Here is an 11,336-nt window from a genome sequence, read left to right as displayed (position 1 = left end):
GGCCAGTTCCGTCCGGCGCTTGCGGTTGCATCCCCTTCAGGCAGCCCCGTGCCACTCAGCCAGGCCGGCAAGACCCTCGTCCCTCGCAGCTAGGGGGACCTCTGCGAATCACACCCCGAAGGAGGGTGCGAGGAGCGGAGCGCGCCCCGAGGAGGAGACCGCGCCTTCCCACCTCCCGCCATGGTCCCGTAGCCGCCGTACCGCCCCTCCGGCGGGACCCGCAGTGTCGTCCACGCACCCGAGCCCCTCCAGGCGAGAGGCTACCTCAGGTGATGGCGGACGAGACGGCGGGGGGCCTAGAACCGCCAGGCGCCCGTCGCCCGACCTCGCCGCTGGGTCAGCGAAGCCGCTGCACGCGGGCGCCCCGCCTGTCACCGGGCCTAGTCGGACCGAGGCCCCTGAGACCCGCCGTGCCGAGGTTGGGGGGCGGGGTCGCGGTCGGGAGGCGGCGGGAAGGCCGAGGAAGTGACGCCTGGGCAGGGCGCCATCTTCCTGGAAGGGGCGGGGGAGCGGAGGGGTTGATGGGGGAGGAGGACCCGGAGGTGGGAGTGGCGGTGCAGCGGGGCCCATAAACCTGGAACGCCCAGCCGCGGACCTGCCTGAGGCCATCCGGTGGGAGCTGGAAGCTGTGAGTGCCCAGGCGGACTGGCCCTACCTGCGGCTGGAGCGCAGGTTTGGACGCATGCGCCGTCTGCACTTGGTACGTAGGCGCTTCATCATCCAGAATATTTCTGGCTTCTGGGTCACTGCCTTTCTGAACCACCCGCATCTGTCAGACATGATCAGTTCTCGTGATGAAGACGTGCCCTGGTACTTGGTGAATTTGGAGGTGAGGGAGCTCAGGCATGCCAGGACGCGCTGCAGTTTCAAGTTTTGGAACAATCCCTTCTTCTGGAACAAGGTGTTCGTGAAGGAGTATGAGTGCAGATCCTCAGGACCGGTGGTGTCAGTTGCAAGTCTCATCCGATGGCACCAGGGCCAAGGAACCCCCTGTTCTGGTACACAGGAACTGGGACACTGTTCGCAGCTTCTTCAGCCGGTTCTCACAGAACAACCTCCCAGAGGCTGACAAGGTTGCCCAGATTATTAGAGGACTTGTGGCCCAAACTCCTGCAGTACTACCTACTGGGGGAAAGACACCCCCCCGCCACCCCCCGCGGAGCCAGCAGAGGTCTAGCAAGGTGGCGCACAGAGGCCCCTCCTATGTCCTGCAGGTACCAGTCTGGCTAAGCCCTGCACTAGGACCTGGCATCTACATAAGACTGCCTTCTGCCTCTTGTGGACCTGTGCTCAAGCCAATGACATAGCTCTGCTGTCTGCTTTCTCTTTCATGCACCCTGGCCCCTCCGAACATTCAGTGGACTCTGCTCCAAGATTGTGGCCTCCGTGGCCAAGCTCTTTTGTTTCCATGCGGCCTTTGGGCATCACATAGCTGTCACATGCCACAGTTCTACCCAGGCACCCAGCGCTATGGATGTGTACTCCCATTATCTCTGTGGCCCCAGCCTGCTTCTGATCATGGCCTTCCCACTCCACACCTTTTTTTTTTTTTCTTTTTCTTTTTTTTTTTTAAAGCAAGCTCTATGTCCAATGTGGGGCTTGAACTCAGTGATTCTGAGATCGAGAGTCTCATGCTCTACTGACTGAGCCAGCCAGGCGCCCCCTTCCCACCCACTTTTGACAAGGGCACCCACAAGTCAGCACTAGGAGGACCAGGGCCTCTTTGAGGCCCACTACTTCAAGGCCACAACACGTTGGGCTTCGTATTTATGCATCCAGAATATTGGCTGTGGCAAGCTGAGTCTCATCATCCAAGAAGGGGATGCATTTGGTGCCGCCTGTCAGCCAGTCTTGGACATTCCATAGCCTCAGGGCCTCAGGACTGCAGGACCACATGATGAGGTCAGGGCTGTGAAGCAGTGGGCAAGGCATTCTTTGTGATCACACTGCTTTTCTTACCCCTGCATTGGTACTACCCCACGGCCTGCTATCCGCTTATCAAGATCTGTGATATCCTGCCAGTGTTTGGCCATCATCCCTTCTGAGTTCCACCCAGGCTCCCACCGCTGCTGCCTGCTCCCAGGTCTGTAAGGACCTCAACAACCGCCTGCCAATGCGCAAGAAAACCCCCAGCCCCCTAGGAACTCTGCCACACTGGCATATCCGGGCATGTGCTCAAGGCAGGGGCAATGATGGGGGTTCTTTCCCAGAAGCCTACCTTCCTGAGCCCCAGTCACTGGGCCCACACAGAATCCCCTGGGCCCCTGCCCCCATCTCCAGTCTCTGCCCGTCTTTAGGCTGCCAGGTTGCAGTACAGCAGGGCTGTTTCTAGTCATGGGACCTGTCCATACCTGCTCAGATCTCACATATTTCTTTTCATTTTCTTTAAAATGACAGCTCAAAAACAAACAACTGAAGAAGCAAGCTTCTTAAGAACAGCTAAGGAGAGGGGCGCCTGGGTGGCGCAGTCAGTTAAGCGTCCGACTTCAGCCAGGTCACGATCTCGCGGTCCGTGAGTTCGAGCCCCGCGTCAGGCTCTGGGCTGATGGCTCGGAGCCTGGAGCCTGTTTCCGATTCTGTGTCTCCCTCTCTCTCTGCCCCTCCCCTGTTCATGCTCTGTCTCTCTCTGTCCCAAAAATAAATAAAAAACGTTGAAAAAAAATTTTTTTTAAAAAGAACAGCTAAGGAGACTGTCTTTCTTGTTGAATTTGCCCCTCTTTGGCTCCAGAGAGGGAGGGCTGTGCTGTAGACCCCTGGGCTGGATCTTTGCAGCCTCTTTACCCCCTTCAGCAAGGGTCCCCAGGGGCGGGGCTGTTTCATCGTTTTGTTTGGTGCTGGGTTCTTTTAGACCAACTCTAGCCCCGGTCTCCTTTCTTCTCCTTCCACTGGGTCTAACCCCCCATGGTGGGATTGTATAGGTAGAAGAGCTTAGCTGCCTCCTGGAGTCCCCCTTCCCTTGGAAGGCCTTGTCCTCTGCTCTCCAGGACCTGGGTATGGGGAGGGGAGGGCTTGACACAAAACACAGTGGCGGATGCTTTAGGCAGGGGAATGCAATCGAAGCCAGAGCCCGCTGGAAAGGCAGGGTGGCTGAGAGCCCACGGGGTGTAGGGAGGAGAGCCCCCTGATTCTTCTGAACTTTTCTGATTCACCAAGATGTTTTTTGAATTAGAAGAATTACTAACTGAACACTGCAACTTTAGAGGTTCTCTTGGCCCAGGTATGACCTGTGCATGTATAAAGTTAATGCTGTGTGTTTCTCATTTCACTGCTTTTAAGTAAGACCCTAGGCATCTCCTTCCCCTTTTCCACTCAGTGGAGAAATTGAGCTGTCCAGGCCTGCTTGTTGCTTTTAGCTGAGAGCATTTACAAGAATGTCCATGTAATGTTTCTACACCACACCATTTGGAAACTCAGATGGCTATTCGTGATTGTTATCAAGTTGTTGTGGCCTGTTAACATAGCCCTGTACTTAGAAGTAGTATGAATAAGGGTTTTGTAGGACTTACGACTAGAAACTGTTACCATGTTCTAAGGGTAACCTCCAGAAAGATATCGGTAAGGTCTTGATGATCCGGTACCTGGTGACCATGTTGTAACTGACATCGCTGTAACTGCCGTGTCTGCCTCTGAACAGAGAAATGTTCATGGGGTGGCTTTATCCAATGAGAAGAGGAGTCATGGCACTTCTGTCTTCTATCTGCGTGATTGAAAAATAAAGACCTCTCAGTCTGGGGAAAAAATGATTTGGATCACGATATTCCCCGATCCAGAACCCTTCATTGGCAGGAAAAAAAAAAAAAAAAAAAAAAGTCCTGATTCCTTGCCATGGCTGACAAAGCCCAGCATTGTCTGGCCCCCGCTGACATCTCCCGTTGATCTCCTCTTCACTCACCCTGCACCCGCCTCTCTGCTGTTCCTTAAACACACCGAACACGTCCCGGCCTCAGGGTTTTTGAACTTGCCTTTCTCTCTCTCTAGAATTCTCTACCTGCAGATATTCTCATCTCTAGCTCCCTCAATTCTTTCAGGCCTCAGTCAAATGCCACTTCTCCAGAGGCCTTCCCACCCTGCCTGTCTAAAGTCATCTACCTCCTATATCTTCTCTCCTCCTCTTCGTGGCCTTCTCCCTATCGTCGTCACTCCCTGAAATGGTCTTGTTTTCCTCTCTTCTTCCTTCCACCTCTGATGGGTCAGGAGAACAGGGGCCTTTCCATCTGCTGCTCTGCCCCCATCACACCTCAGAAATCACTTGTGTGAGTGAATGACTGTATCCAGATGTGTCAGGGTATTACCCCGGGCCCTGACAGAGCAAAGAATGAGGCATAGTTCCTGCCCAAAGGATTTCAGCTGGGCAGAGAAGGGCGAGGGCAGTGCAGGGTAACCATGTAATTTGTTGTTGAGTTGGAACACATCTGGGGGCGAAAGAGGCACGACTAACAATTATGCTATTAGTCTGTAACCTAACCGGTACAGAATGATCACCCCAGAGAGACTAAACCCAACCAAGTCGAGCTTGGCATGCAGCTCACCCCAAGTGTGTGTGATAGATCGGAGGGTGGAGACTTCCCTGAAGTTGGGACACAGGAGCTGGGGTATGAGGAAAAGGCAATAGTTCAGGTAAAGTGGGGCTGGAGAGGGAATTCCTGAGAGAGCAAATGGCATGACCTGACCAAAGGCACTGGGGTAGAAGATGCGTGATGTGTTCAGGGCATAGCATGTACCCTGGGTGTGGCTGCTTGGAAGAGACAAGGCTGGGGTGGGGGTGGGGGTAAGTTAAGGCCATTTTCTGGAAATAGGAGCTTTGAATTCAAAGCCAAGGCATTAATTAGCCCATGGATAGTGGGGAGGAATATTAGATGTGGTTCGGAGGTAAGAGAGTTCACAGGGCAGCTGGACACAAGGAGAGGGGAGTGTCTGCAACTCCAGCTCTCTAGTGTCTTCGGTTTAACTTCAGGCTGCAGCTCTTCCAGGAAGCCCTCCATGATTGTCTTTGACCACAACAATCTGCCACCTTCCAAGTACAGCCTACAAACCCAAATTTTGGATACCAGTGCCTGGCTGGGTTACATTCTCTGGGTTTCTTTTTTGTGCCAAACACCTGTCTGTGATGCCCCCAGGGGAATTAGAGTGAGCCTCTAAACATCCTGGTGATCCTAGAAATTGGTGCCCCATGTCGTCTGCCTGCCCTGCACTGGTGGTTGGCAGGTGCAACTTTGGCTCCTGCAACCTAAATTTGGGCCCAGTTGCATCCTGCACATTGTTAGGCCCTAGATGACGGTGCTTACCAAAGCAGGCATTTACCTGATCTTCCTGCTGCACGGCCGGTGGCACCCTTCTTTCACCCTGTGACTGACCTCAGCAAATGGCTGTGGATACCATGTGTCCCAGCCACCCATCTGGGGCATGAGTCTTGTCTTCAGAACCTACTCCTGCTTACTCACTCATTCACGTATCTGAGTACCCCTCCATACGGGGCACTGGGGGGCACAAGAGGACTATTCTGATCTGTGCCCTCTGTGGCCTCAAGAGTCCAATGGTGAGGCTGAAAGCAGTGAATCCAACCACTGACATTTAGTGAGCACCTGCTATGTCCCATGGGCTGACATGGATACAGCAGCCAGGTGGTGCTCAGGACCAGGGTTGGGCCATGTCCTTCCTCTGCTCCAAACCCTCCAAAGCTGCCACCTCATGCAAGAGGAAAAACCAACATGTTCCTCATGACCTTCAAGAGCCTCATGATTTGACCTCTTGTCACCTGTCTAACTTCATCTCCTCTGCCTCGCCTCCTCCAGTTCACTTTCCAACAACACCACCTCCCTCTGGTCTTCAAACCAGGCTCAGAACGTTGCTTGCTCCTCCCTCTGCCTGGAACCTTCTCCAGATACTTGCATGGCTGGCTCTCGATTCATTAAGGTTTCTCAGCTCATTGGTTACAATTTTACCTCTTTGGGAAGTCTTCCCTGATGACCCCTTCTCAAAACCACCATGGCTGTCCCTCCCTTTCTGTGGTTTGGCTCTTGTTAGGGCACTTACAACCACCTAACGTTATATGCATTTATTCATTTATGTACCTGCCTTTTTCTCTACCTATGTGAGGACCTGTTTTATTCTCTGCTGGCTTCCCCTCACCCGGCACAGCTCAGGGTTCAGACACTCTTTGTGGGATCAGTAAGTACTTTAACATCCTCAAAGTTTAGAAGGGTCTTCTAGATGGGTAAGGGGAAGACGATATCTGTGGGGATAGGAATTCTGTGCGGCCAGTGTAGCTGTTTTCTAGGCAGTGTCTGGGCTCATTCCTGGTTCCTCCTACAGAGCTGCTTGCCTGCCTCACACATGCTCCAAGGGTGGAGGAAGGAGGTCAATGTGAGGAGGGGCTTCCTGCTCTGGCATGGAGAGCACCAGGAACCTCTGACCTCAGGTCTTTGTTCACCTCTGCTCTCAGGAGTCCGCCCACTTTGTTGGCCTAGGGAGGAACTTTGGACAAGTTTTTACAATCAGAAAAATCTGTTCCGAAACTATTGCAATCAGTCGTTACCTGTAACTGCCCTGATTACGGTTTGGGGGACTTTGATTTTTTTCCTCCAAGGACGTGATTTCAACACAAAAATTCAAGGAAGTCTCTGGTATCTGCTTGCCCTTGCTCAGCAGAACTGAACGCTGACTTGGGTTGGTGAACTTTGAGGCCCCCACCCTACAAGCCCCCTCATCAATGCTGACTCAGGATCTCAAGGGCACGGGGCTGTGGTCGAGTAGGCACCAGGCACCAGCTGGAAGGCTGGTAGGCCTGTGTGCTCTTGATTCCCCACCGTGTGGCCTTGGGCATGTCTTTCTGCAGTTTTCAGCCTGTTTCTCATCTAACAAAGAACTTGAAGTTCCTTAGTAGAGGGAGAAAGTTCCTTTAAGGTGTCCCACCTCCATGTATACCTCCAGCCTGCCAGGTGGCTGGCTCAGCAACAATACTTCTCGTTGTATCTAACAGAAACTCTGACCTTAATTGATTTTTTTCCTTACGTGGACATCCAGAGGTGAGATGGGCTTTGGGGGCTGTGTGATTCAGCAGCTCAATTATGTTTTCAAGGACTTAAGACTTCTTCTCTGATCTGCTGTCTTTCCTGTTGGTTTCATCTTCAACGTGGTGCCAAGTTGGTAGCACTAGCTCCAAGACTCATTTTAGGAAACAGTAACTCCAGAGAAGGCTGATTGTGTCTTCCCATGACTCCCTTAAAATGGGGAAAACCTTGGGGCACCTGGGTGGCTCAGTCGGTTAAGCGTCTGACTTTGGCTCAGGTCATGATCTCACGGTTTGTGAGTTCAAGCCCCGCATCGGGCTCTGTGCTGACAGCTCAGAGCCGGGAGCCTGCTTCGGATTCTGTGTCTCCCTCTCTCTCTGCCCCTTCCTGCTCATGCTCTATTTCTCTCTCTCAAAAAGAAACAAACATTTAAAATTTTGAAAAAATGGAGAAAACCTTTCACAGAAACTTTCTGTGATGCTGCATCTTTCCAGACTTTCCAGATCCTGCATCTAATTGTCCAGAGCTGGGTACAACATGTTCACTCTTGAATGAGTTATGGCAAGAGAGAGCACAATGTCACGGCTTGCTCGGGACAAGCATCAGAGCAGGAAAGTGAAATGGATGTCCACGATGTCCAGTGGGATAGCGAAGGTCATTAACTCTAGGAGCTCACAGTCATAATTCAGCCCTCGTGTGGGATGCCCCCAGTGGCACTTTCACCCCATGATGGCCCTCCGGGTTCAAGGGCGCTGACTTCTGGGCTAGTGCAGGTCCAGATGCAAGGTTTCTGGACCTGAGAGTTCCTTAAGTCTAGCCAACTCACTGCCTAACTAAGTTTCCTAAGAGTCAGGGTCTTTAGAATCACCTTTGGTAGGTGAAAAGGGGATAAATGAGAACCTACTGTGTGAGTGAACTTTTCACTTACCAGAACTGATACAGTCCTTCACCGAGACCCTGTGGTCTTACAAGTAAAAAAAAAAAAAAGCAGCAGTAGACTTCTGCTTTTAGCCAAGATGGAATAACAAGGATCAGATTTATCCTCTTACCTGAAACAACCAGAAAATCAGATAAAATACATGAAACAGTGGTTTTCAAGGCTCTGGACACTGACCAATTAGTGTTCACTAGAATACTAACCAGCACAAGCATGTGAGGAAGCTAACTAGGGCCAGGTAAAGACCATCAGAAGGGATTAAAGGGACTAGTGCCTAGTGCCTAGTGCTCACATGAGTGGGGAATAGTATCTATTCCCACAGCTATGGCACCGGGGAGAGTATCATGAAGTATTTGGGAGAATACTGAGAAAGGTCTTGCCTTAATAGTGGCAATAAGGGGGCGCCTGGGTGGCGCAGTCGGTTAAGCGTCCGACTTCAGCCAGGTCACGATCTCGCGGTCCGTGAGTTCGAGCCCCGCGTCAGGCTCTGGGCTGATGGCTCGGAGCCTGGAGCCTGTTTCCGATTCTGTGTCTCCCTCTCTCTCTGCCCCTCCCCCGTTCATGCTCTGTCTCTCTCTGTCCCAAAAATAAAAATAAAAAACGTTGAAAAAAAAAAAAAATAGTGGCAATAAGGGCTTCCTGGCTGGCTCAGTCGGTAGAGCATGTGGCTCTTGATCTCAGGATCATGAAGTTCAAGCCCCTTCTTGGGGGCATGAAGTCTACATTAAAAAAAAAAAAAAAAAAGCGGCCAATAATTAGCCCTAGAATGAGCACTGCTCTGGAATTGCCTAAAAAATTCTTATGAGCAAGACCCAAAAGGATAAACTGTTTCTGAGTCACTTAACTGTCACAGAACAAAGCTCAAGAGTGTTTACAAGATTACAAAAACATCCACTACCTAACAAGGTAAAACTCACAGTGTCTGGCATCCAAACAACGATTATCAGGTCGATGAAGTGGCAGGCAACATGATCCATAATGAGGAAAACAAGCAATCAAAACCAACCCACAACAGATTCAGATGTTAAAATGAGTAGATTGAGGACATTAGAAGTTATAGCTGTGTTTCATGCATTTAAAAAGTTAAATAGACCCTCACAAATACAGTCAAATGATTTTTGACAAAAAAAATGCCAACCATTCAACTGGGAAAGGACAGTCTTTTCATCAAATGGTGCTGGAAAACTGGGTATCTACATGCAAAAGAATAAAGTTGGGCCATTACCTTATACCACATACAGAAATTAACTCAAAACAGATCAAAGACTCAACTGTAAGACTTGAAACTATTAAGCCCTTAGAACAAAACAGGGGGAAAGCTTCATGATGTTGGATTTGGAAACGGTTTCTCAGATGTCACACCAAAAGCACAGGCAACAAAACAAATAGATAAAATGGGCCTCATCAAAATTGAACTTTTGTATCTCAAAGGACATTATCAACAGAAGGGACAGAGAACTCACAGAATGGGGGGAAATATTTTGAAAATCATATATCTGATAAGGAATTAATATCCAGAATATATAAAGAACTTAATAACACAACGCAAACAACTCAACTAAAAAATGGGCAAAGGATGTGAATAGACATTTCTCCAAGGAAGATATATGAATGGCCAATAAGCACATAAAGAAATGTGCAATATTGCTCATCATTAGATAAATACAAATAAAAAATATGAACTATCACTTCACACCCACAAAGATGGGTATTATCAAAAAGAAAAAAAAAAGAAAAGAAAAGAAGTGTTGGTGAGGATGTGGAAAATTGGAACTTTCAGAGTGGGAATGTAAAATGGTACAGCCATTGGGGAAAAGAGTATGGTGGTTCCTCAAAAACTTTAACATAGAATTACCACATGATCCAGCAACTCCACGCCTAGGTATATACCCAAAAGAATTGGAAAGCAGGGACTTGAACAGATATTTATATACCATTGTATACATTGTATACCATGTTCATAGCACCATTACTCACAATTGCCAAAAATGGAAACAACCCAACTGTCCACTGGTGGACAAATGGATAAGCAAAATGTGGTATATACATACAATGGAATATAAACCTTAAAATGGAGTGAAATTCCGATACGTGCTACAATGTAGATGAACCTTGAAGACATTTATGCTAAGTCAGATAAGCCAGACACAACAGGACAAATATTGTATGATTCCACTAAAGTAGTCAAATTCAGAGACAGAATGTAGAGTAGTGGTCACCAGGGGCTATAGTGAGAAGAGAATGAAGAGTAGTGTTTAATGAGTACAGAGTTTCAGTTTGGAATGTTAAAAAAAAGTTCTGGAGATGGCTAGTGGTGATGGTCGCACAATATTATGAATGTACTTAATGCCACTGAAATATACACTTTAAAATGGTTAGAATGGTAAATTATTGTATGTTTTGCATATTCTACACAAAAAGTTAAGTAGACATAATGGAAGATATAAAAAACACTTAAATCAAGTTTCTAGAGATTAAAAAGGCAATGTCTGAGATGAAGACCATACTGGATGGGGTTAATGGCAGAGCAGACATGACAGATTAGTGAACTTAAAGGCATAGCAACAGAAACTATTCAAAATGAAACACAGAAAAAATAATTTAAAAAAGAAAAAAGAAAAGAAAAGAAAAGAAAAAAGAAAAGAACATCAGTGGGTGGGCATCATCGGTGGGACAACTTCAAATAGCTTAAAATACTGGACAATTAGAATTTCTAAAGGAGGGGTGCCCAGATGGCTCAGTTGGTTAGGCATCCAACTCCTGGTTTGGGCTCAGGTCATGATCTCACAATTTGGGAGTTTGAGCCCTGCATCGGGCTCTGTGTTGGCAGCGTGGCACCTGCTTAGGATTCTCTCTCTCTCTCTCTCTCTCTCTCTCTCTCTCTCTCTCTCTCTCTCTCTCTTTCTTCACATCCCCCATTTGCACTATCTCTGTCTCAAAATAAATAAACTTAAAAAAAAAAAAAAAAGAACTGTTGAAGGAAAGGAGAGAGATGGGGGACAGAAAAAACATTCGAAGATATAATGGTCTAAAACTTTCTGAACTTACTGAAAACAATAAACACACAGTTCTAAGAAGCTCAATGTACTCTAAGCATAAGAAATATGAAGACTACATCAATATCCATAATCAAATAGTTCAAAACCAGTGATATAGAAAAAGCAGTCAGAGAAAAGAGATTTGTTACATATAGAGGGGACAAATATGAGGACATCAGATCTGTTGTTGGAAGTAACACAAGCAACAAAAGAGAGCACAGTAACATCTTTAAAGTACTAGGAAGCGGGGGCGGGGGGGGGGGCGGTAAACTTGTCAACCTAGAATTCTACACCCAGCAAAAATATCTTTCAATAAGGAAAGTACAGTTGAGATGTTTTAGATATACACAA

The 11,336-nt window shown here is 48.4% G+C and overlaps 1 protein-coding gene across 1 annotated transcript; it reads left to right on the top strand.

Moving 5' to 3' along the window:
- Positions 1-272: 272 nt before the first annotated feature.
- Positions 273-2,438, top strand: LOC131486350 (putative testis-specific Y-encoded-like protein 3). Its single transcript, XM_058686404.1, is given in 4 exon segments — positions 273-383; positions 500-982; positions 984-1,087; positions 1,089-2,438. Coding segments are annotated over 4 exon segments (840 nt in total). The 3' UTR covers positions 1,231-2,438.
- Positions 2,439-11,336: the final 8,898 nt, after the last annotated feature.

This window comes from Neofelis nebulosa, chromosome 9 (genome assembly GCF_028018385.1).
Source record: "Neofelis nebulosa isolate mNeoNeb1 chromosome 9, mNeoNeb1.pri, whole genome shotgun sequence".
Lineage (NCBI taxonomy): Eukaryota > Metazoa > Chordata > Mammalia > Carnivora > Felidae > Neofelis > Neofelis nebulosa.
This window is presented reverse-complemented; position numbering and strand designations above follow the sequence as displayed.